The following is a 25,526-nucleotide window of genomic DNA, read 5'->3' as shown; positions in this document are numbered from 1 at the left end:
TATAGATCGATGGTCACTCGCAGAGAGAAGGCGCCGGTCGGAAGTGGAAGAGAAGCGATGAATGAAGAGGTTGGAAAAACAGAAGGGAAAATGCCAGCGACCGGCAGAAATTGGCCAGGCTGTGAGGCTCCGGCGCTGCGAATCGCTGGCCGCTGCCGTTTTTAGTGGTGCGCTTTGGGGAAGTCTAGGGGTTGGCTGACTCAGCGGGTTTACGGCTGCCCCAGGCAGAACACCCTAACCCTAGAGTATTTACCCTGGGATTTGGAAGAAGAGTAATTACAGAACGATTATATTAAAGCACGTATAGAAGTCCATGCTAGATGCTAGTTTTCATTACCCCAATCTACACCAACCTCCAAACCGATGAAAGAAATCATTCGTAGAACGCTTCGATCAAGTATATCACGCCAAAGACGAGGAAGGCCGTAGCACCGCCAAGAGTCACTGATCATGATTAGCAGGTATTCGCATAGACAAAATGAGGAGACAGAGAACATACCAACGCGCATGCTAACCTTTCCAGCGATAGCACTTCCTCCAATCACGGCAGCAGCCGTACAAATACCATGTCCCGTAGCCGCACCCACAGTCACCCACCAGTAGTCCTGTCCGGCAGCCATCGCGATCGTCGCAATTTGACTCCGGTCGCCCCACTCGCCAAGGAAGGTCATGGCGAAGGTTTGCACCCAGGCGGGACTCAGCAGTAGCGAGAAGAGGTTGTTCAATCCGACCAGCATATCGTCCCACCGGCGACCAGGGCTAGGAGAAGACTCGCGCGACGAGGACGACGAAAGAGACTCAGGAGGCGATGGCATACGGTTCTTGGACGAACGGCCGCGTCCTGCTTCCAAGGAGTGCGGTGTGACAGACGAACGGCGGCGGCCCAGGCGAATCTGCTCCTGTTCCTTTTCTTCGAGCTCCATCTCGACTTCCTTCATTTCTTCACCCACGCCCTCGTCAGGAGACATCTCGCGACCTTCCTTGAGCATCTTCAGTCCGAAAACGAAGAACAATAAAGCTGCCATGAACTTGGTGAAGGTCTTGGGAATCAGCGTAGGAATTCCGTGTCCGAGGATAGCGGATAGAACGGTCATGCCAATCAGGGCGGAAAAGGCAGCGGAGAAGACAAGCAGACGGGGGTGTCTCATGGCCATAAGGGCCGCGACCAAGAAGGTCTTGTCGCCAATCTCGGAAACGATGATCATGGTGAAAGAAAAGATGAGCGAGTGCAAAGGATCGGCAGCCGGTTGTTCATCCAACTCCAGCTTGCTCGTCGAGGATGTGCCTTTCGTGCCTGTATATGTATGCGTATCCTTCGAAGATGTTGCGGATTTCGGGGTCGCGATATCGTAGGTTTCCGGAGGAGTACTGGGTTTCTGTAATGTAACTGTCAACTTTGATCATCACCAAATAAGTAGGCTATTCATACCGCAGGCACGCCTTTGGTACCCTTCCCACTAACACCCTCCTCCGAGGCCTTCTTCTGCTCACTATACGGCAAAGGAGGTGCCTCCTTCGGCCCCTCCGGCACTTTCTTCTCACCTGATTGCTTCTCCGACGCCACTCCAGCGCCTTGGGCGTCCTTTTCTGTGCCCGTCACCCCACTGCCAACCTCCACCGAGGATACCGTCGCATCGAACTTCTCATGTCCCTCCGCGGTTCTGCCCTGGCCAGTCTGCTTATGCCCCGCGTGCTCATCCACAGGGGCGTCCAGCGCCCCCTTTGACCCGGCCTTAGAGGCCCCAATTGTCTCTCCGTTGGCATTTGTGACATCCCGTTGGGCGAGGGCGGGCTGCGTTGGGTTCGCAGGGTTCGGAGCGAGGTCTGCGGCGACGGTCGAGATGACGGGGAGGAGGAATAGAAGCTGAGATACCTTCATTGTGGCGTAGATTTAATCAAAGCGATATCGAAGATGTGAGTAAAACGAGAGAATACGGCCAATGCCCAACTAAGGTCGAGAGAAAAGGAGAGAAACGTGATAAAGGACGAGTCGAACGACCAGCGACGATCCTTGAATGGCCACGATACCAACAGCACGCAAACAATGGCAGCGGATTCGTGGAGGGAAGGATCGAGGCACAGCCAATGTCCTGCGATTCAATTCAATTGACCAGTCAAGTAAAAACGACAAAAGAGCGAAGGGAAGAAAAGAAAAAACCCGAAGTGGACAGGGACAGGAATAACAGCACATCATTTTGGCGAGAAGGGGCGTCTCCGCATCACGTGAGCACTCTAGATCACTTCTTTATTTAGATTCCTCAGATCCCTTTTTTTTTCTAGAATTCGGAAGGATTTTTTTTTTCAGTAATATGTCTTTTGCAGCACTTCAGATGTATTTTACATTGCTGTTAGGGTATCTGCACAGTCGTTGGCTCTCACGCGGAAGACAATCTCATTGCTATTTATATCCTGTCAGATCGCTGGAGTTATTCGACATGACAACGCCCATTATGGATGGGATTAAATGTCGAATATCGATTGGCGGAGTAGATATACCTAGTTGTACAAGGCCGACGCTGTCTAGTCAATAATGTTTGTTATGCACGATTCACTGCAATGACCCTGAAATGCTATTTTTGCAATATACTGCATCCTTGACCCTAAATGCGAACACAAAGAAAATTCTTCTCATATTCACTTCTAGTCGAAACTGACTGTTAGCTGGCTAAGAACCTCACCCTTCTTCAAACCTCACGAATCCTTCCACTAAGCCAAGGAGAAGACTAGACGAAATGGCATCCGTCCTTCTTCCCCTCATCCCCAGAGGAAGACGCTCAACTGGTACCAGCAAAACCAGTGTAGGTCTCAGCCCACCAAAATCCGCCAGCAGCACCGGAGACCAGTCCAGCAAGTCTAAGGACAGACCCAAAGGAAACGAAGACAACGACGTCGCAGTCTGGCTCAGCATCTTCTTCGGAAACACAGACGCTGAAGCGCCTGAGCTCGACCATGCCCGCTTCAACGGCCGTGTCCCCAAGGAAACTTGGGAGCCGAGAACTCAGCCATACACGAACCATATCGAGAAGCTGTTGTTCGATACTAAAGAAGCGAATCGTCTCTCTGCGCAGCAGTCAGTGCATCTGAAGAACCCCGAAGCGAAACTTCCTATTTTCTTCGCGGCGGGAAAACTGGCTGTCCGGTTTTCTGACGAGATTTTGTCGAGTCAGAAAGGAGCGTGTCGGATGTGTCGAAGAAGAGAGGTGAAATGCTTCGTGTTCCGGCCGCTGAGCGCGACAAAGAACGGGTATCTGGATCTGTCGGATTTCGAGAAGATGCATCGTATCCTGCGGACTATTGCTTCGCACACGACGCATTTCAGAAAAAGGGCTGAGGTGGATTGGGCAATTGGGAATTTTGCGAGCGATAGGCCGTACATGTGTTGTTTGGCTGTGCCGGTTTGCTCGCTTGAGGATCACTGCTTTCGAGAGGCTATGCTGAGTTCGCAGAACTATATCATGGGGGTTATGGAGGGATCGATCAAGCCCCGGCCACTGAAGGAGGATATCAAGCGTGCTAAGCGCAAGATGACCAATACATCTGTGGGACGGTCCTTCAGCAGCACCCCAGGAGCCATGAGCCCTACCGGTTGGATGAGCCCCGGCTGGATGAGTCCCACCAGCCCCGAATCATCATTTGGTGCGTACACCACACCACCATCCTCCTTCAGCCAGCTCAATGACCCAGCCCAAAAACAACCCAAACTCTGCACAATCGGCACCACAGTCTTCATCGGAAGACCCGACCTCCAAGTCCGCCTGCCCCCACAACCCGGCCAACTAACCTGCCTCGTCCTCTCCTCAACCTGGCCCCAAACCCTCCTCCCCACGCAATCCAAAAACGAAGCCGACGAAGCCTTCGACTACTGCCGCATCGCCGGCTACCACGAGCGCCACATCCTGGAAACAGCAGACTACCGCTGCGCAATCTGCTCCGACGCCGTGCCCGCACGAAGCCTAGTCCATCGGCCCATCGCGTATATTCGAACGGGCAGGAAGGAGCTACAGGATAAACAGCTGCGGTATGCGCTGATGAGGTTTGCGCCGTATGTCGAGGGAAGGTGGAATTGTCCGGACACGATTGATTTCTTTGGGGGGTATAGCGATGCGCAGGTTTTTGATCTTGTGGTGCCGGTTTGTCGGAGTAAGTCAATTTGTGAGGAGGTTGCGAGGACTGCGGCAAGGGAGTTTGTGAAGTTGTTCATACCGCGGGATATGAAGTTGGTGTTTCCTGGTTTGAGTCCTGATACGGATCTTGCCACGATAGAATTCGGTGATGATCTCGCCTATGAGGGTAACCCTGAACTCCTGGTCAAGAAGATTGGGCCTCACGCCCTCATCTCGGAAACAGGAGATCGTGGCGAAGACCCCATGGACTGCGCGTTAACCGTCACTAAACTCCGCCGCTGGTACGAACTATGCTTTAAAGAAGAAGTCGCCAAACGGGAATACCTCAAACAAATCGGATACAAGCGGACCGGCGACATTAGTGGCTCAGATAGTGACAGCGACGACGAAAGTGTAATTGATGATTCCGTGATCTGGGTTTACGAGCGTGAGAGCCGTAATGATGGTGCCGAGTCTCATAGCAGTAGCTCAAAGACCGCCAGGCCGGAGAATCAATTGAGTCGGGAGACGGCGATCCAGAGATTAGAGAATCAGATGCTCTTCGCTCCTGCGCTGAATCTTGACTTCTTGCTGTTATGCGAGGCTGTCGGCAACTCGTGGGGTTTGCGGGATGAGGATAGGGAGTCGGAGGGCAGCAGTTCTACCATACGGACTGAATGGATTGAATAATTAATCATTGCAATATTTCTCATTCTTGTCAGCTCAATAGATTCCCTCTACCAAAGCCACCGTGGGTATTGGAGTGTCAAATGACACTTTACATATCCGTCCGAGTCTAGTCTGTACAAGTATTCGAGTTTGCCTACGATTCGATGGTCGGTGATAGTTGCAGGAATATTGCATACTCTGTAGAGCTGAGCGGGATGCGGAAGGCTGAGCAGCCGAACAGATTCAGCTGAGAAGACTAACAGTTGATCTTCGCGAATGCCTGATTTATGGCATTTTGTCTCAAGAACCAAACTTCGTCCATAGAGAGATTTTCCAATATGTGGAATCGATCCAGGGGTCTCAGTTCCTGCATGTTCAGCCCTAAAAGAGACTCTATGGCGCCCCGTCGGTCGTCCGATTTGCATTGGAAGAAGTCTATGTATGTATGTCTCATCCCAACATCAATTGATCGGACGGACCTAAGGTTGTAGTGAAATGTTGCCTGAATCTCCCGGGGGATTCCAATTTCGTTGGGACTTAAGATTCTACAGTATTAGGACTCTCATATGCAGTAGAGGATTGACCAGCAGGACTGAGAACTCTTTCATGTACGTTGAGCAATGTCCATACGGCAGCTTTGGCGTATGCATTTCATTCGTCCGTTTCCTCCTCTTTCTGTTTTTTCTTTGATGCATCTCCGATTTTCCACAAAGGGTAGAGAGTAGTCATCTGCCCATGGCATTGGACCAAGTACGCCACCCCTAAAGCTAAGCACGAGCTCGAGTTTGGCGCGGATCTCTGCACGATGACGACAGGCGCTAACGGTCGATCACATGAGCTGTTCTTGCCGCTATCTATACGAGAGGACCCTGCGTAGAGGCGACATTTGACACTTTGCAATGAAAATAAAAATGCATGCATTGTATTGCATACAACATTTCATTTCACTCGAGATACCCCAAGGTACCTAGCAGAGGTGATAAGTAGTATGTACCTTGTAAGTGTCTTGCCTCCACCGCCCTCCGACCACGTGCATCTGGGCCGTTTTTGAGCATCACTTTTTTTTGCCTGTTTCAGTGTGACTTGGACTCGTCATTTTCCTTCGCAAGCACTGTCCCTTCTCTCTTTGAAGCATCGTTTCGAGTCTATCTTATCACGCGTCGCATATCAGCGAATAAGCTCTCACCGACAGACATCCTTCGCCGATTTTTGTTTTCCTTGGCTTGGATTTCTTGTCCCGTGTCTTTGATATATATATATATATTTGCACCCCCTCTTCCATCGCTTTTTGAAGATGTCGTTGTTTTGCAACGCTACTTGATCGCTTTTACTTCTACGTGCTCGCGCAGGTCGTGACCACTCGAGGGTACTTTCTGTTGGTTGGTGACAAGGTGTCAATTTCTGTTGGTTATCTCTTCCTTTGTCTTGGGCTGTGCCCGGGCATCCCACATGTACGTGATCGTGATCCGAGCGCATGATCTCGAATTCTCTGAAGCAAGTGGCGTGGCTAACTCATCGCTTCTTTGTGCAGAGATAGATGGATTCTGCTTGGAGGCGGGAAAACAACATTGAGGATAAAATGACGTCGGGGGCCATGCCTCACGGAGCTGTATCCGATGAGGGCGCCATGGAGAACAAACCAGAGACTTCTGAGGACCAAGCACGGCAAGTCACTCCTCGCTGGAAACGATGGCTTGGAGGCAACTCGAAGGATGAGGAGTCTCCGGAGGTGAAAGAGCCTTATCGCGCCAAGTCGACGTTGGGTATCTTGAGCGATAAGCAGACGGACGAAGTACCTGGTAAGTCAGCGCATTGAGGTAACACGGAAAGACAAGGTGGTAACTGATGCGGCTCAGGAACGGTTCTTCTGTTGTCCCACGACCGCAACGAACCACTAGGATTGCGACGTCAACCCGAGCGCACGGCTCCGTCATCATTCCCTCAACCGAATCCTCCGACCCGTTCTCCTTCTCGCGACCCCATTAAAAAAACTACCGATGGCGTCGTTTTGAGCCCTCAGCCTGATGATTCCGCGAACGATCCGCTCAACTGGCCGGTTTGGCGACGTGATGCGGCGTTACTGTCGCTGGGGTTTTACAGTTTGTTGGGAGGGGGAATGACCCCTGTCCTGGCAGCGGGATTCAATAATGTGGCCGCGACCTATGATGTGTCGACGCAGCAGGTGGCCTACACGACCGGTTTATACATGTTGGGACTGGGAGTGGGCTCGGTGATTATGTCTCCGACTGCTATTTTGTTCGGGAAGCGACCAGTATACTTACTGGGTGCCACCCTTTTCATCCTATCAGCTGTCTGGTGTGCGCTGTCGCCGGATTACGCTAGCTTGGTGGTTGCCCGTGTCTTCCAGGGCATTGCAGTGAGCCCGGTCGAATGCCTTCCATCAGCCAGCATCGCAGAGATTTACTTCTTGCATGAGCGTGCATATAGAATCGGCATTTACACCCTCCTGTTGCTAGGTGGCAAGAACTTGGTTCCCTTGGTGAGTGCTGCCATCATCAATAGTATGGGATGGCGTTGGGTGTTTTGGATCGTGGCTATCATTACTGGTGGCTGTTTGGTATGCCTTTTCTTCTTCGTGCCCGAGACGTTTTGGGATCGCACGCCTCGTCCCCATCGCCATCATAAACGACCAAACCTCCATCGGAGCGTCTCGAATATCATTTCCCACGGACGACGGGGTCGGCCGCCGTATGCTGAAAGCTTGGCCGACAAAGTGGAAGAAGAAATTCAGCCCCCGTCACCAGTTGCGAGGAGGCACTCGGATCGCCACGTTGAGTTTGACAGTCATGAGAAGGTAGAGGAAGGAGGGCACGGTGGCCAAGAAGGAGACCGAATCACGGCAATATCAACCACGGGGGCGGAGAACAGAGCGGCCGATCCTGAGAAGCCAGATCATCCGAATGACCCTGAAGCGGCCAAACACGCGGGCAACGACTCTCCCGCCCCAGTGACCGGAGCGGCACGATACACGAACCGGCTTCGAGAGCGGGGTCCAATCCCTTTCGCCCAATATCTTAGACCCTGGTCGGGTCGGATCGCCCATGACAAGTGGCTGCGTGTTGCAGTACGACCGTTCATCTTGTTCGCCTACCCGGCCATCCTGTGGTCGACAGCAGTGTACGCACTGTCTGTCGGATGGCTGATTGTCATGTCAGAGCTCGTCTCCCATATCTACCAGGGAGGCAGCTACAACTTCACTTCGCTGCAGGCGGGTCTGATCTACATCTCCCCGTTTGTAGGTGGGTTAATCGGCACCGCGGTGGCGGGTAAAGTGTCTGATATCATCGTCAAGTTCATGACCCGTCGTAACGGGGGTGTTTATGAGCCGGAGTTCCGACTCGTGATGGGTATTCCAATTGCCTTGTCGACGACGGCAGGATTGATGGCGTTTGGCTGGAGTGCGCAGGAGAAGGATGCATGGATCGTGCCTACGATATTCTTCGGACTGGTGTCTTTTGGGTGCTGTCTGGGTAGTACGACGGCCATTACATTTGCCGTAGACAGTTATCGACAATATGCAGGGGAAGCCCTGGTGACGCTGAACTGGAGCAAGAGTGCGCCTTTCCGTCCCTCCTTCATCTGACTTGAGACTATATGCTAACATGAATGCAGACGTCTTCCACGGCCTAATCTTCTCCCTGTTTGTTGTCGACTGGATGGAATCCGACGGGGCGCGAACGGTATTCCTGGCCCTTGGTGGAATCCAACTAGGCTGTCTGCTATTTACAATCCCAATGTACATGTACGGCAAGCGGGCGCGGATGTGGACAGTACGCAAACGGCTGATGGAGAAGTTCTAGTTTGATGGAGTTTGAATGGAATTGCTGGATCATTCATGATCTTTCGATGATACGCGTATGAGACTAGTTAATGGCTAATGAGATACGGGATATGCAGCATAAATCATAATTATGCAATACGAGTCAGCAGCACAGGGTTTATGAATCATCAGCTGGGGATGGAATATTACTGCCGGACTAGACACCGGAGGCAACAAAATAGCCAAAGGCAGATGTGTCGATGTGTCAGCTACTGATCGAATAATAGTGCGCAGTCCAAGTGTCATACATCGGCAGAACACGTGCAAGGCGGTGCGTGGCTTGCGCGGCACTACCATGATTGGCGGCTGAGGCTTCCGTACCGAGATTAGGGAAGACGCTATACCGAAAAAGGAGCGAGGATAGCGGGACGGAGTCCGGAGTAAAACCGGCATCAGATAAACACTGTTATTCTCCCGTTACCGGGATGTTTACAGGCAGAGTACGGAGTCTGGAGTATAGACAAGGTTAATAAGATGAATCATGTCACAGTAATGGAGATCATGATGTGTAGAATGTGTGGAAAACAATTGGCATTGAACATACAAACTTCGCGAAGACCTGTCAGTAGTCTCTTCATAATCAATGTTATTGGCTGGGCCCCCTTCCAGAGACAACCGGTTTGACCCAGACCGGGTTCATCGACACTTAAACGGTTCTGTTATAGTCTCCAGCCAGTCACCGGTGCACCACGTGACCTCCAGCCAAGGGAACGGAGTCTTGTCCAACAAAAAAAGACCGGCCTTTCTTCTCTTCTTTACTGGTCGCTTCTTTTCTCCTCGAGTGATTGATTGCTGCTCTTTAGTTTTATCTTGCGTTATATACCTTGCCATCGCTTGTTTATTCCCACCAAGTATTCTACCCTCCCCCGTACATTCCTACCCCTCAAAAACAATACCCCTTCAACAACCACGAGTGCACCACTTCATCTACAACCTTTTCTACGGCCCATGCCATGTCTATGACCTTTAGACCAGTCTTTTAACAACCAGACTGGTTATCCTCCCCCATTATGGATTCTTCACCACGCGCGCAGAACGATCACCACATCGGCCGTCGAGTCCGCGAACTCTACCGCTACTTCCAACCCGAACCATCCCCTCAACCGACCCTTGTCTCGTCGTATTTCGATTCATGGGCGTCCGGTGATACATTGTCCAGCGACAATGCAACTGTTCCTGCTGTTTCGACGGCTTCCCTGTCAACGCCGGATCCCACGGCGGGTCTCTGCGCGGGACCGTCGCCGGGTGAGGGATTGGTGCTAGGGAACCCTAACCAGACATTAAGTTCGTTTGCGCAATTGGCCGCTTTGCGCTTGGGTGTGCAGCGAGTTTTGATTAGGTATTGTCATTCTTTTATTTTCTCAGCTTGGGTGCGCTTATGCTAATGCGAGCAGTGTATCGGATCGCGACTCGCAACACATCCTCGCCAACTCAACGGCATTGCCCATCGACTCCGGACAAACGGATGGCTGGTCCGATTTATCGACATCTAACCACACCTGGAGCATCTGCAAGGTGAGTATGATCCCACCCGGTACGGTAAATCCCGGCTTATGTACTGAACAGCACGGCCCCGTCAAGGCGACTGTTGCGCTTCCGCCTTCGACGCGAAACCCTCCGCAGTATAGGTTTCTTGTCATTGACGATATGAGCAAAGATGATCGCTATGCATCGCTTCCGTTTGTACAAGGAGAGCCTGGTTTCCGGTTTTATGCGGGGACGCCGTTGACGACGGAGACGAATATCAATATTGGATGCTTTTTTGTGCTGGATACGCAGCCGCGGAGTGAGTTGACGGATGCGGAGAAGGAGACGTTGGGATCGCTGGGGATGATTATTATGGATTATTTGAAGATTAGTCGCCAAGCGCATGAAGGACGGCGCGCGACGAGATTGTCGCGTGGTCTGAGTTGTTTTGTTGAAGGTGGTCGCAGCCTGACAGAAGAAGTACATCCCTCGTACATGGGTAGTCCTGCTTTCCCGAACGACAACTCCAACAGTCGATTAGGTGGCTCCTTGGACAGCGGCGGTCCACCCTCCAGACGATCCCACAGCTCCGACACGCGCTCAATCAGCTCCGAATCCGAAAGCAAGGCCGACTCATTACCTTCTGAATGGGGGTCCAGCGGCCACAAAGGCGCCCCCTTCGATGAAACGCAAGATACTTCGTGGCCCTTCAAGCGCGCCGCGAACCTTCTCCGCGAATGTCTGGAACTAGGCGGAGACGGTGGTGTGATTTTCCTCGAGGCCGGCAACAACTGCACGTTAGATTCAGATTCTGGAAGCGACAGCGCAGGCGAGACGGGGAATCCAGCACCCACGCTGGCCATCTCAACTCTCGAGGACCCGTTCGGTCCGAGCACGGAGTCCAAGGTTACTTGTCCAGCCATGAACCTCGACCGCGGCTTCCTCCTCCGCCTATTCCGCCGCTACAGCAAAGGTCGCCTCTGGGGCTTTCACCGCGACGGCATGCTCTCCAGCTCCGACGACGACGACAACGACGAACCACGCGTCAGCCGCTCCCGCTCCCTGAGGTCCAAAACCGGCGACATGCCCCTCCCCCGAAGCGGCAAAGGGAAATGGAAAGCCATGGAAAACAAGCTCCTCAACCAATACTTCCCCAATGCCTGCCAAGTGCTGTTCGTACCGCTATGGAACGCGGGAAACTCGCAATGGTTCTCTGGCTGCTTCTGCTGGAATACCGTCGAGACGAGGGTGTTTAGTCCGAATGTGGAGTTGAGCAGTGTGCTTGGGTTCGGGTCGTCGATTATGGCGGATTACAGCCGCATTCAGTCGTTGATTTCGGATCGGCAGAAGGGGGATTTCATTGGGAGCATTTCGCATGAACTGCGCAGTCCGCTGCATGGGATTCTTGCGGCTGCGGAGTTTCTTCAGGGCACGCAGCTTGATGAGTTTCAGAGCTCTTTGCTGGAGACTGTTAACGCATGCGGTCGGACTCTACTCGATACTATGAACCAAGTCCTTGACTTTAGCAAAATTGTCTCGCTGGAGCGGACGTGGCGCAACATCAAAAGACACAAGGCGTCGCCGTTGGAAGTCCGGGGTATGGAGAAGGTGCATCTGGACTCCTATGTATCCACAGATCTAGCCGTGTTGGCTGAAGAAGTCGTCGAGGGCGTCTGTATGGGTCACGCATATGGACAGCGAGCTACCGCCTCGGCTGAGCAGCCAGTCATACTACCGCATACAACGGCGCGAGGCCGGTCACAGTCACAAGGTGATCCGAGTAAGCGGACGGACGTGGAGGTTATGATGGACATTGCACATAATAACTGGGTCTACCGCACACAGCCCGGTGCGTTACGGCGCATTCTCATGAATATCCTGGGCAATGCGATGAAGTACACCGACTTTGGCCGTGTCTCGATACGGTTGGAGGTTACTGAGGTGTCTGAATCTCGTCTGCGACGAGGTAGTTCAGGAGGTGCTGAGGACCTGGTAACCCTGACCGTGTCGGATACGGGACGTGGTATCTCTGAGGAGTTCATGCGCGCGCGATTATACACCCCGTTCGCGCAGGAGGATTCGCTGGCTGTTGGTACTGGACTAGGCATGTCAATCGTGCGGAGTCTCGTTCGTGCTCTTAACGGAAGCGTCAACACCTACAGCCGACCTGGTAAGGGCACGATGGTCAAGGTGACCTTACCACTCGAACGGCCACAACCCGAAATTAAGGACGCACCCGAGTCCCCGGCTCCGCAGCCCAGCGACAAAGTCACACTGACTCAAGCCCGTCTCCTCCGAGACGCCTTCGCCGGCCGCCGCGCGACAATCCTAGGCGTCGACACAGTAACCGCAGCGCAGCATCCACTGTGGTCTGTTATCGCGCACTACGTAACAGAATGGTACGGTCTCGAGCTGGTCTCGTGGCCGCCACCCACCTCCACGCCCGTGAACCTAGTCCTAGCAGATGAGCAAATGCTCGCCGTTGAGCAGGACACTGGTTTCATAACTAGTGTTCCAGCGCTGCTTGTCGTGTGCAATAAATCAGTCGACTACGGCACCGCGAAAACAAAATGGGCACACCTCGCGCACTCCGTCGAAACGATCCGCCAACCTTCCGGCCCACACAAACTCGCCCGCAGCATCCGCAAGTCTCTCGAAAGTGTCCCAGACACATCGAACACCTCGATGAGCATCGTCCTCCCGAACCGCACCACCTCGCAGGACACAGTCTTCTCGCAAGGCAGCACCGGCTCGCTAAAAGACAGACGCATTGATCTCACCGGCGTCAACCTCGACCTCACAACACCGCCGGAGCTAACAAATAGTTCCTCGGGAGGGAGTACGTCTTCCAAATCCCCCGAATCAGAGTCTGAGCCGCCGATGCCGTATACCACGACCACGGGTCCGCTTCCGCTGTCTTCGCCGTACGTCGAAAAGGATGAGCAGTACTTGCCTACTGCGCCACACTCACCGACTACGACTGTGACCGAACTGCCCCAGATCGAATTTGAGGGCGAGCCTGAGCCCGAGGTTCAGGACCATGCTAAAGCGAGGGTCCTCGTCGTGGACGATAACAGCATCAACCTGAAGTTAATGATGACATTCATGAAAAAGCGCGACTTGCTCGCCCTCGACGCAGCGGAGAACGGTAAAATCGCCGTCGACGCTGTTGAGCGGATGCAGGGCTACGATCTTATTTTCCTTGGTACGTCCTCCGCTCTATTTCCCCATATCAATCAAAAACAGATACTAATAAGTGAACAGACATGTCAATGCCCGTCATGGACGGCTTCGAAGCAGCGCGCACAATCCGCTCTCTCGAAAAAGAGAACCGCACCTGGCGTCGCGCAACCATCATCGCATTAACAGGACTCAGCAGTCCCCGCGATGAAGCTGATGCGTTGACCTCGGGTGTTGATTTATTTCTCACAAAACCCGTCAGCTTCAAGAGTGTAGCGGGGTTGGTGGATGAGTGGGAGGAGAAACGCAGGGGTACTGTGAAAACATGACTTAGTTCTATTTTTCTTCTAGTTTGGTTTGTTAAGCGGGATATCCATATAGATTTGGGGATTTTAGCGATTGGTTTTGGTTTTGGGTATGGCGTTTTTGGTCCTCCTGTATAACATTTTACGAATTACGAATGATTTTACTTGGGCTTGGGGATGGATGGATACTCTGTACACGAATGAGATGAGCTGGAATGTTCTATATCTATTGGATCGTTTACTATTTATATATGTAATTCTTATTGTTGTATCTTGCTGGGAGGTCTCCTCATCTGGGTCCTGATATTGTTTGAACCCTGATAGTCGTATAAATAAAGGGATAGTGAGCCTAAGCATAGCTCAGGAATAACGGCTAGAAAATGCGATGTCTATAAAAGGAAGGCACCCCCCTTCGGCCAAAAGTACCTCCGTTCCACCGCTCTCCTCCCAAGTCCCTTCATATGAATGTTCTATCTTCTCTCACAGAACCGTGATAGCTGGTACTTTGGAAACGGTTGAGATCAACTAGCCGAACTATATCCGACGCCTCTGGGAGATCCTCATCCGCTTGTATTTCCCGCTGTGGAAGTGCAGTCGTCTTTCCCCGCTCCCCGCCATCGTTACATCGTCCCGGATCAAGGTGGCCTCGTATTCATATTCTGCACAGAGTACAGGGCACAGGACTCTTCTCTGATATGCTCGTGCAATGTACTTTATCAGACAGTTGTACGGACAGAATGCCGAATCATTGGCTCGGCTATGTCGAGCGGGGTTTGTGATATGCGACTTGATATAAAGCCTGTTGCGGCATGGATGTATTTCCCCTCAATCAACCTCCGAGACACCGTACTGCATCATGGCCCAACTGCCCTTCCAGGTTGGTATTCCGATATTTCCCCGGTTTCCCTGTTCCAACTGACCGTCCAGCTCGATGATCCTTCGCTGTTGCACTTTGACTCGTTTGTCGGGAACGAGTGGGTTCAGTCAAAGCACGGGGAGCGCTTTGAGGTCGTGGGTATGTGCTCGGTAGATTGCCCCAGAGGATAGCCCTGCGATGCTAATAGATAGACCCCGGCACTAATATCCCCTGGGCCAGCTGTCCGACCAACACGTCCGACGACGTCGACGCGGCCGTGAAGACCGCCCATACAGCCTTTCAACAGTATCGCAACGTCACTCCCCGACAACGCGCCCAATGGCTCCTCCGCTGGGACACCCTCATCCGCGAAGCCAAACCCGATATTGCCCGCATCCTTACTCATGAAACCGGGAAACCGCTGGCGGAGGCCATGGGCGAGATTGATTATGCCACCAGCTTTACTTGGTGGTTTGCCGGAGAGGCGGAGCGTATCCATGGGACCATCAGCGCGTCGTCGATGCCGAATCGTCGAGTCTTAACGGTCAAGCAGCCGATCGGGGTTGCCGTCGCGTTGGTGCCCTGGAATTTCCCCATTGCTATGATCCTGCGCAAGGCGGGCGCCGCTTTCGCAGCGGGATGCACGATGATTGTGAAGCCGAGTCCGGAGACCCCGATCGCGACGTTGGCCGTTGCTCATCTGGCGCAAAAAGCAGGCTTTCCGCCGGGTGTGTTCAACGTGCTCACGACCGACTTGGCGAATACACCCTCGCTGAGTGAGAATCTCTGCAAACATCCGCTGGTGAAGAAGGTTTCGTTTACGGGGTCGACTCGTGTCGGGAAACTGATCGCTGGTCACTGTGCCACGGGCCTGAAGAAGGTCACCCTTGAGCTAGGCGGCAACTGCCCGTTCATTGTGTTTGACGATGCGAACCTCGATCTCGCACTCGACCAGCTCATGGCCCTGAAGTGGCGCCATGCCGGTCAAGCTTGTATCACGGCGAATCGTGTGTACGTTCAAGCGGGAATCTTCGATGCCTTTGCCCAGCGCCTCAAAGAGCGCACGAACGCTCTTGTCGTCGGCCATGGCGCCAAAGAAGGGACCACCATGGGGCCACTTACAACGCCACAAGGAGTGGACAAGGCGCGGAAGCAGGTCGAAGATGCACAGAAACGCGGAGCCACAGTTCTCTGCAGTGGGACCGTGCCGGAGAACAAAGAGGGTTACTTCTTCCCGCCGACAATCCTCACCGGTATGACGCCGGAGATGTTGATCTCGCAAGAGGAGAGCTTTGCGCCCATTGCGGCGCTTTACAAATTCGATACGGAGGAGGAAGCGGTCCGTTGCGCCAACGATACCAGCATGGGTCTGGCTAGTTATGCGTTTACTCGTGATGTTAACCGGGTTTGGAGGTTGATGGAGAATCTCGAAGCGGGTATGATTGGGCTGAATACTGGTATGTCTTGCCCCCCTTTGCCAGGTCAGTTGTCAAATGCTGATAGTACTACGTGCAGGAAATTCATCCGCGGCGGAATCGCCCTTTGGAGGTATCAAGGAATCTGGATACGGAAAGGAGAGCGGAATGGAGGTGGCTGTTAACGAATATCTGGTAACCAAGACGGGCACGTTGACGGTCGAGCAGTAGGGTTGATCCACTACGGTGCCCTACCATGGTAGGCAGAACGGATTCCACAAATCTATAACACTTTATACACAAATAATACCAAGGACATAAGCCAAGGTTGACAGCTGTATATCTTGTAAAATTCGGAGAACTCGATCCATTTTGTTACATCGTCGTCTGGCTCGTCTGGATATCCTATTTCATCGAAATCCAGCCCAGCCTTTTGTATTATAGGGCACACGTGCAGGGTACTGAGGACCCCGACTCCTTAAAGGGTATACAGAATGTAGCGATGACTTGTCATGTTGCTGGCAAGGTACTTTGGCAGACGGAGGACATACTGTATATAAACTGTGAAGTACACATACCTTCCCAGTATCACTATACATCCGAAGCACATGCATGACACTCGGCGGGCGATGCAGCTGACGAATCTGTCTGACAGTCCCGTCCGAGGGCCATTCTTGGAATCCTCCGGATACAGTAGCAATTCGTGCGATTGGAGGAGATTGATGCAATCCTTTAGAATATTCTATTTCCTATGCGAGCAGGATTGCGAGTGCGAGTGTATTCCGACTCTATTCATTATCCTAATCGGTTCATTGCATAGTGCTCGGTGATAATGGTGGTGATGGTCGTGGAAATTACCCAAAACGGAAATATAGACGAACATTCAGGGACAGATGACAAGCTTTCAAGCCTTTTTTTGGTCCTTTTCTGACTCTTACGGCAGCCGAGTAAGCCCAAAATATGCCGATGCTTGTGAATCCTTACCTGGCTCAGTATTAGAACGGCGTCGAGTCTTCCTGTTGCGTTGGTTTTCCGCGATCGACAATCTGAAACGATCGTTCTTCTTTTCTTTTCTCGTTTACTGTGTACTCCGGAGTATAGATGTTCTCTGTACTTGCGTATCCCCGGCGATTCTGTGCTTTGACACAGTACTACTGTGCATAGTAATAGGGTCCCTGAACAGTACTTCTGGACAGCAAAAGTAAACTACGGTCCGTACTCCGGCGACCCGCCACTCTATCTGTCTCTATCTCTGTATGTATCCATAGTCACAGCCATGATGTGCATCGTCGTAGTTCTGGCAGAACATCGGGTAACCACGCTGGGCTTCCTAATCCGGTAATCTCGCCTCCTCGTCTACAGCCCCGAACAGAGCAGTCTCCTCGTTTTCTTCGTGGCTTCTTTTACATTTCCTTTTACGGCGTGCATGTATACTTTTTTTTTACTCCTGATATCTTCCACGAAATCTTTCTTGTATAATTCAAATACTTCCCATTTCTCCATCTTTTATCGCTTCTCCATCTCCTCCATCCTCCACCCTCAATAATATACCATTCTTTCTCTTCTTGTTTATACTTCGTTTAATACATGTCTGCATAGTATATCCCCCCATACACATACCACACATACATACACCATGGACTCCCTCAAACACCTAATCCAATCCCACCCCCTCATCGACAACCACGCCCACAACATCCTCTCCCGCCCCTCCGCCACCAACTACACAAAATACCCCTTCGAGCAAATCACCTCCGAAGCCCACGGGCCAGCCCTGCAAAATGCCCCCTCCACCTTGCCGCTCCTCCGCGCCGCGAACCAGCTCGCCGAGCTCTATGGTTGCGCACCCGATTGGACCGCCGTCAAGGCTGCTCGTGACGAGCTTGTCCAGCGCGACTATGAGGGCTTGGTAAGGAGGTGTCTGGAGGGCACACATGCGGTGCTGCTGGATGATTTGCTGAGTGATGAGGATGTTGAGGGCTTTGAGTGGCATGATCGGTTTACGGTTTCGGAGACGAAGAGGATTGTGAGGATTGAGAGTGTTGCTGAGAAGGTGTTGGCTGGGTTGCCGAAGGACGACGGGTCGTCGCTTGAGAAGTTGCGGGGGGAGTTTGTGCGGTTGATTTCTGAGGCTATTGCGGATTCGAAGGTTGTTGGGTTCAAGACGGTTGTGTGCTATCGCACGGGTTTGAATGTGCAGCAGCCGGCTGAGGATGCTGTCGTGGGTGCCTTGAGCCGGACCCTGCAGCAGGACGGTTCGTATCGGGTTGAGGACAAGGCATTGAATGACTGGCTTGTTTTGCAGACTTTGGATCTGCTCAAGGAGGCCAAGGTTTCGTCTGGTGTTAACAAGCCTTTGCAGTTGCACACTGGTCTGGGTGATGCAGACATCAGCTTGATTTTGGCGAACCCGGCGTATCTGCAGCCTGTGATTGCGCAGTACCCTGAGGTGGACTTTGTTCTGCTGCACTCTTCTTACCCCTACACCCGCGAGGCCGGTTACTTGGCATGTGTCTACCCGAATGTGTACCTTGATCTGGGAGAGGTTTTCCCCATGGTCAGCCGGGATGCACAGGAGTCGATTGTCAGAGACAGTCTGGACATTGTTCCCTCTACCCGTCTTTTGTGGAGCACCGATGGCCACTACTTCCCCGAGACTTTCTGGCTGGGAAACAAGCAGTTCCGTCAGGCATTGGAGACCGTTCTCGTCGACTACGTGAACCGAGGCGATTACACCATCGAGCAAGCCAAGAACACCGCCGCAGAAATCCTCTTCCACAACTCGAACAAGATTTACAACCTCAACCAGCAGCCGCAATACACCTCCTCCCTCCCTGTCCGCTCTTCCCTTTCGTCGATCGACGCCCTTTATGCCTTCATGCGTGCAAACCCCGATGTGAAATACATCTGGATGCAATGGGTTGACTACACTGCCACGATCCGTGTGCGTATCTTCCCTATTCTCGAATTCGCCAAGATCGTCCGCAAGCAGCGCCGTATCGGTATCAGTTTGGCTGTCTTCTGGATGTTGCAGGATGACACTGTCACCCCCGAAGGATCGACTACCGGCCAGTTCTACATGGAGCCTGACCTGTCTAGTCTGCGCCGCAATGTGGGCATTGACTCTAAGAGCGCAACGGTCATGACCTACTGGCGCTCTGAAGAGGGCACAGAGCTCGAAGGCTGCCCCCGCACGACATTGCAGAATGTAACCAACAAGCTCAAGACAGAGCACGACATCGACGTGACATGCGGCTTCGAGATCGAAGTCGTCCTCATGAAACCCGTCACCAACGCAAACGGCGACGAAGACTTCGTCCCCTGCGTCCGCAACCACTCCTGGTCCAACATGACCTCCGACACCCGCCGCATGGTCCCTCTCCTCGAGGAGATCTCCGACTCTCTCGCGTCCATCGGTATCAACCTCGAGCAGTTCCACGCCGAGTCCTGCCCGGGACAGTTTGAATTCATCCTTCCTCCCAACTCCCCCGTCGCGGCCGTCGACACCCTCCTCAAGGCCCGCCAGGTTGTGGTCAACGTCGCCGAACAGCACGGTCTCCGCGCAACCCTCTACCCCCGTCCCATCCCCAAGGCCGCTGGTACTGCGTCGCACGCACACGTGTCTATCTCCCCGGCTACAAAGGAAGACTCTTTCCTTGCGGGTGTGCTTGAGCATTACCCTGCTCTCGTCTCCTTTACACTGTCGCAGGATGTCAGCTACGACCGCGTGAAGGCTGGTATCTGGGCTGGTAGCGAATGGGTTACCTTCGGAACTCAGAACCGCGAGACTCCGATCCGGAAAATCTCCCCTGGTCACTGGGAAATTAAGTCGTTGGATGGACTGGCAAACATGTACTTCGCCATGGCTGCGTTCATCGCTGCAGGCTACGTCGGTATCACCGAGCAGAAGGAACTCACAAACAAGGACTGTCAATGTAAGCTTCACTCCCTCCCCTTAAGCATCAAACAAATACTAACAAAGCACTCCTACAGACGACGCAGCAACCCTCAACGACACCGAACGCGCCGCCCTCGGCATCACAACAAAACTCCCTAAGACTCTCGCGCAGAGTCTGTCTGCCATCGAATCCGACCGTACACTGCAGGACTTGCTTGGACCTGAACTGGTGAAGAACTACTGTATCGTGAAGCGGGCGGAGAGCAAGAAATTGAGTGCGATGGATGAATATAGCCGGAGGATGTGGTTGATGGAGAAGTACTAGTTGCGCCTGGCGATTCCGATTGGGTCTTGAGTGTTTCTTATGCATTATGTTGTTTCTTTTCGTTTCCTTTATTTTGCATGGCACAGATACTTATACAGTTTTATACCACTAAGTAATGGATTGATGGATGGATATCGGTTAATGGCATTTATCTTCACTGTTTGATCCTCACCCCGTCCAAGTACATACTCCATACTCCGTAGAACTGGAACACTTCTAAAAACTACTGATTAGATATCATCCCTTGTCCTATAACTAGTCATCTAACTGAAACTAAACTAAGAATAGACATAAACTTCGACTACTCTCTCCTAAACCAAATAAACTAAGCTAAGCTTCCCCTGGAGCACAGACCGGTTCCTTGGTTGATGCAAGGGCCACTTGTCTGTACATTGACGGTATGGAAGTGTGCGGTAAAGGGACTGAGTCATGTTCGGGTGGTGTATTCTGGATGTTGGTGATGCTCGTGTTTGTTGTTGGGGTTTGGGAAGGGAGGGACTGGATACTTGTATTTGGCTGGATGGGCATGCTTGTAACGGGTTGGGATGAGTGGGGATTAGAGTATGCGGATGGTATGTGTGCCCTACGATGAATGACGAGTCAATCCTGGTTGTTGGTGTTCTTGAATCAGTAGATGTATCAGTTGAATTCGCCATGGCCATTCTTATAGAAGTAGCTCAGCATCTCAATTGCTATGCACAGATCGAAGGACTCGAGACACGGCCGTCTATTGGCAGCACTCTGTACCTGTACGAGTATGAAATCGGAGTCAGTCCTGTTCCCAGGTAGTTCTCTAGCATCTAATCGGCATCAATTACTTCCTAATTGCTCAGTTATCAACTTCAATCCGGTGAAAACAAGAGAAAATGAACGGAGTATGGTATACTGTCCAACATTTCATTGGTTCTAGACCTCCGAGGTTATCATGTTTTAGCTATTCACTATATCATGATTACCCTGAAGTTCACCTGCCAAACTGAATGATAGAACGTTTACATGAGGGAAATGGAGGCGAGAGGTCTAGTTATCCGGAGCCCCCTCTCTCCTTCATCTTACTGTCCAGTTTTTGTCAAACTGTATCATCCTTTGCGTTTAGTCTACTGCTATTTTTTAATCTTACTCTAGCGTACTCGCCATGAAAACTGGATCTGTCATTGGATGGATGAGCTTCTCCATGAAGATTCAATGACCCTGGTATGTATTTGAATTTAAGAACACTTTATGTACTTAGTCTATGCTAAACCTCATGCAGGCTCTTGAGTATTCTTTATACATTCTAAACCGGTCTGACGCAAGTCACAAGGATGGGCAGACAGTAAGAATTTCGCGACGGGGCGTGGAATTTTATGGGAAGCCAGATCTAGAAGGTATTTTGGAGAAAGAGCTACGGGCGGTATCCGGAAGACTGCTTGTAACTGGTGTGTAATCTGTGGCAGTTAAGGGACCACTAAGCTAATTGGAATAGTATCGGCTGATTCAAAGACCCGAGACGAACTAAGGAAGCTAGTGCTTACTTTGGGAGAGAGGGTTGACCTTCATGAACTTGATTTCCAGCCACATGAAAAATATGCTGGATTCTGGGCCCCTACGACACATACTGCCCACACAGGAGTGGCCTGACAGGTGGGTGCAAATCTTAGCTAGCTGAAGGCACATATGAATTACTGTACAAAAATATCCATGAGTGCCATTTACCCACTAGGCTTGGATTTCCTTGGCTACCTCTTGACAAATTGAGTGCTCGAAAAGCATGAACCCGCAAACCGGTCAAATGTCCAGCGCTCTAGTGTCATTTATGATAAATATAGATGAAGCTTCCAGAGGTGTTCAAGGTCTCCTTGGAATGCCTGCATCGCTTCCACACCCTCATGCTTGTCCTTTCCTAAACACCAGCAGTATACTAACCTGAAATCGGCTTCTATTAAATAGATAAGGGGTCCGAAAGTTTAGGGTCACGGGCAAATGCACTGTATGCCAGAGTGACGTTGGTAGTGACCTGAATGATATCAAGGCACGGCGAGTGGCTACCGTCTGACTGAATAGCCATAAGCTGGACCACTGGCGACAGGATAGTGGAGGGCAAGAGTGAAAATCGCCCATGTATATCCAAATGGGTTGGTCATCTTCGAAGCAACGTTATCAGTCTATGAACCTTGGGTGTCACACAAATGCCCCAGTGTACCCCAATGATAAGGTACACGAAATGAACATGACAGCTGATATCAATTTTTCCACCCAAGAAACATACCCTTGCGGGGATTGCTCAGCTCTCCGAGGACTTGAAAAGGTTCTAGCAAACAGACCATAGATTTTAATCTCTTAAGATTACAGAAAAGTAGATAAGCTTCTTAAATCCAACAAGGTATCTATGGTTTGGGGGACCATAACCCTGATCTGGGCCTGTTTTGAGAGGCAGTCCCTCATGACTGCAATTACTCATTTCAGCACAAATTTAGCAAAGCTGCTGCAATAAGGGTAGAATTACCTCCCACTCAAATAGTGAGAGTTCACAGTATTCCTTAGGCTACGCACATCCAGCACCGTATATGCTTAGAGATCGATGATCTCAATCTCCGGGACAATCTGGAAGGATAATTGGCCGAAAACGACGCACTGACTCGGCATTTAACACCAATTCAAGGAGCTTTTTTGGCTGAATTTCTGGTTGACCTCGCCTGAATATAAGGAAAAAAGATTTGATAGCTACGACCATCGTGGGTATCCCCTTAGGCTCGGGGCAACAGGGAAAACACAGTGGTCGCAGAAGAAATATACGAAGATAAAGCAATGCTAGCCCGTCGCATAAAACTCAATGATCAAGCCGGCATTAAGGATCCAACTTCTGTTAATAACCGGAAAAGAACCGCTTACATCCACGGCGGAAGCACAGATGTTCAATTTCTAAAAGAGCGCCAATTGCATCCCTCTTGCGACCTGTCGAAACCAGAATTCGATTAAAGACATGGATATCGTTCTCTGTCCAGGCCTTTGCATTAGAGGAGACGCACTCGGCATTCCTCATTTGTCCTTTTATGCCTGAGGAAGAGGCGTTTAGAAACCATTTATAAACGCTATGTTAGAGAATCAGTGCTAAGATCGGATCCGCAGCAAATGGGCTGTGCAAGACCTCGAACCGATGGTGGGGGTGACACCAGGGACGATGAGGGCGATCAGCAGTGTTCATCACCAAAGATGGAAGGCGTTGTGAATGCTGGCGATGGAGAAGCCGGCTGAGATTGCCGATTCTATTCTATTTCGATGCTCGACAGGCATCGTTTGTTCAAGGACATGCTCTTGCTCTTGTTGTGGATGGGGGGGGAGGGGGCGTGGTATGTCACCAATTAGTCTCCCTTTGATGGAATTTACCTCTAGGTCTATAGGTCTAGAACCGTATATACATTTATACTTTTCCTAGATAGTGCATTTTTCTTTTTCAGCCCTGGTCGCCAGGCATCATCTCCCTCTAGTTGAAATGAGTCTCCCGCACATGACTGACTCTTAGGACTTTCGATTCTTGCCACAACCCTCCGACAAGTGTAGGGCGGCTTTTTCAATCGCCAAGCGCTGTATTGCGCCATGAGGGTCCTCGGTCCAGTGAACTTGGGTTCCGACTTTTGCTCTCCCACCATTACTCCTTGCTGAACTCGGCTGTTTCTTATTTCAGTAAGTTTGTCGAGATGCGGGAAATAGGTTGTCACGGCGTAGGTCGGAAGATGCTTCCTTTGTATATGCGACATCTTCGAGCCCTAGGGCCTGGCACATACTGAAGAATTGCATAGTCTTCCCCTCCAAATCAATGTCTTCCTCTGGCTCATTAGCTAATTTCAGGGGAACTAAATCCTTCTGACCCTTGACTCATAATGGTAACGATTGCTATTCGGACGGAAGAGGTTGCGAACGACTTCGTATTTGGGCCAATTCCTCAGACTTGCCTGGAATTCAACACGTGGGGTGGCCTTGCAATATGCCGGATACCGATTGATGATACTACATTGACGAAGAAAGGCAGGGGACAAACAGTTGATCACATGATGGATGTGATTCTAGCATACATTGCATTGCCCTGTGGTGTGTGACTTTTGCCTTTCAGACCTCTGATATTTTCAAGACAAGCCGGTTGCAGGTTAGTATATTGCTGATGCTTAGGAGAGAAGAAACATACAGGTACAGAAGCGATGCAAGCACTCTAATAAGTCCTTGTACACCATATAGTGGCACTCACAGCACATCCACTTGGACTCTGTATAGGATTAGTCAAATTGCGAGTAAGCCCGGGTCAATACTTACAGCTGGGAGGGATTTCTTCATTTTCCACACTCCGGATGGATCGACCCGCTTTTCTTGCTTCATTACTTCTCGGTCTACGCTTATATGGAGCATGAGATATAGTGCCCATGGAGACGCGTGCATTGAAAATGGAATGGATATATCTTCGACCAACATTGCTGAAGACCGATCTCTAAAGTACTTGTACACGATATCATTAGCCTGAGCCATTATTATCGCAATGACTTTTCCCCCAAGTCATGTCACATGAAACTTGCCCCTCCCCCCCTCCGTTGGACAGATCGTTAACGTCCAACCCTGGCCCGAGACTGGTTCCGATTAGTTAGTAGTCTGAATACGCGACATCATTAGACACAGAAGCCGAATCTGATCTACCACGATTGAACAAACATGCATTTGATATCTTATCTCTTGCTCGTTGCAGACCGTTGTTCTGCAAATCAAATCGCAGTCGCTATCCTCAACAGTCTGAGTTGAGTTTTCTTATAACTAGTTAATGTTCGTCTCTTTTACTGTTGCATTTTATGGCGTGGTTTGCTTGGGAATTATACAGGTGTATACTGTTACTAAGCGATCGAGTCGCTCCTGTATATATCCGCCATTCTTTTTCCTTTGTTTTTTTGTGTCGTTTACGGTCCTGTCATAAGATTTAGATTTACAAGCAATGCGACTGGTCCAGATCATTTTTTGTTCTGATCGACTTGACTTGACAGACCTCACCTAGCCCACAGCGCTCTGCCCTCATCCTCTCACAGAAGCTCTTAGGCCCTACCTTAAGCGACTTTTTCGAGCCGCGAAAAGACCGTCGTGCGCACTCAGCGCCAATAATTGTGGCAGCACATCGTACCAAACTGATTGAATCTGTGGCGACGAAAGTTCGGACTAAGTTCGTTTATAATGGACAACAAGGAATGACTGTCATCTCTCGGAGCGACTGGACAGAGTTGAACAAGCAATATTTGAAAATAACTCGCTTGCAATCAAATCGATACTACCTTCGATAACCGCGAGTAAGATAGCGGCCAGGGCGCATGAGACGGTCTACAACAATGAAAGCATGTTAAACCGAAAAAAAAAAAAAAAAAAAAAGCCCTCGACGAATGGTGCGGTTTCAGGCTCCCACGAAACATCGCCGACAAGTTCAATGATTTATCCCGTGGTGGGAAGATCCTGACCGATA

General features: G+C 51.1%; 6 protein-coding genes across 6 annotated transcripts; 5 read left to right on the top strand and 1 right to left on the bottom strand.

The window, feature by feature from the left end:
- Positions 1-373: 373 nt before the first annotated feature.
- Positions 374-1,879, bottom strand: ACHE_70367S (TMEM165/GDT1 family protein; the record flags this gene model as incomplete). The annotated part of the gene is made up of 3 exons (XM_043282692.1): positions 374-444; positions 500-1,376; positions 1,430-1,879. 3 exons carry the CDS (start codon positions 1,877-1,879, stop codon positions 374-376), a joined length of 1,398 nt encoding a protein of 465 aa, XP_043140046.1.
- Positions 1,880-2,732: 853 nt separating this feature from the next.
- On the top strand, positions 2,733-4,793 carry ACHE_70366A (uncharacterized protein; the record flags this gene model as incomplete). Its single annotated transcript, XM_043282691.1, has 1 exon — positions 2,733-4,793. One exon carries the CDS (start codon positions 2,733-2,735, stop codon positions 4,791-4,793), a length of 2,061 nt encoding a protein of 686 aa, XP_043140045.1.
- Positions 4,794-6,309: 1,516 nt separating this feature from the next.
- Positions 6,310-8,593, top strand: ACHE_70365A (putative MFS transporter; the record flags this gene model as incomplete). Its single annotated transcript, XM_043282690.1, has 3 exons — positions 6,310-6,571; positions 6,629-8,347; positions 8,406-8,593. The coding sequence occupies 3 exons, from the start codon at positions 6,310-6,312 to the stop codon at positions 8,591-8,593; spliced, it is 2,169 nt and encodes a 722-aa protein (XP_043140044.1).
- Positions 8,594-9,623: 1,030 nt separating this feature from the next.
- Positions 9,624-13,589, top strand: ACHE_70364A (putative sensor histidine kinase/response regulator; the record flags this gene model as incomplete). The annotated part of the gene is made up of 3 exons (XM_043282689.1): positions 9,624-9,952; positions 10,008-13,285; positions 13,345-13,589. 3 exons carry the CDS (start codon positions 9,624-9,626, stop codon positions 13,587-13,589), a joined length of 3,852 nt encoding a protein of 1,283 aa, XP_043140043.1.
- Positions 13,590-14,421: 832 nt separating this feature from the next.
- On the top strand, positions 14,422-16,067 carry ACHE_70363A (NAD-dependent succinate-semialdehyde dehydrogenase; the record flags this gene model as incomplete). The annotated part of the gene is made up of 4 exons (XM_043282688.1): positions 14,422-14,442; positions 14,493-14,580; positions 14,634-15,878; positions 15,937-16,067. 4 exons carry the CDS (start codon positions 14,422-14,424, stop codon positions 16,065-16,067), a joined length of 1,485 nt encoding a protein of 494 aa, XP_043140042.1.
- Positions 16,068-17,472: 1,405 nt separating this feature from the next.
- Positions 17,473-20,059, top strand: fluG (extracellular developmental signal biosynthesis protein FluG; the record flags this gene model as incomplete). Its single annotated transcript, XM_043282687.1, has 2 exons — positions 17,473-19,771; positions 19,830-20,059. 2 exons carry the CDS (start codon positions 17,473-17,475, stop codon positions 20,057-20,059), a joined length of 2,529 nt encoding a protein of 842 aa, XP_043140041.1.
- Positions 20,060-25,526: the final 5,467 nt, after the last annotated feature.

The sequence above is a fragment of the Aspergillus chevalieri genome, chromosome 7 (assembly GCF_016861735.1).
Source record: "Aspergillus chevalieri M1 DNA, chromosome 7, nearly complete sequence".
Classification (NCBI taxonomy): Eukaryota; Fungi; Ascomycota; class Eurotiomycetes; order Eurotiales; family Aspergillaceae; genus Aspergillus; species Aspergillus chevalieri.
This window is presented reverse-complemented; position numbering and strand designations above follow the sequence as displayed.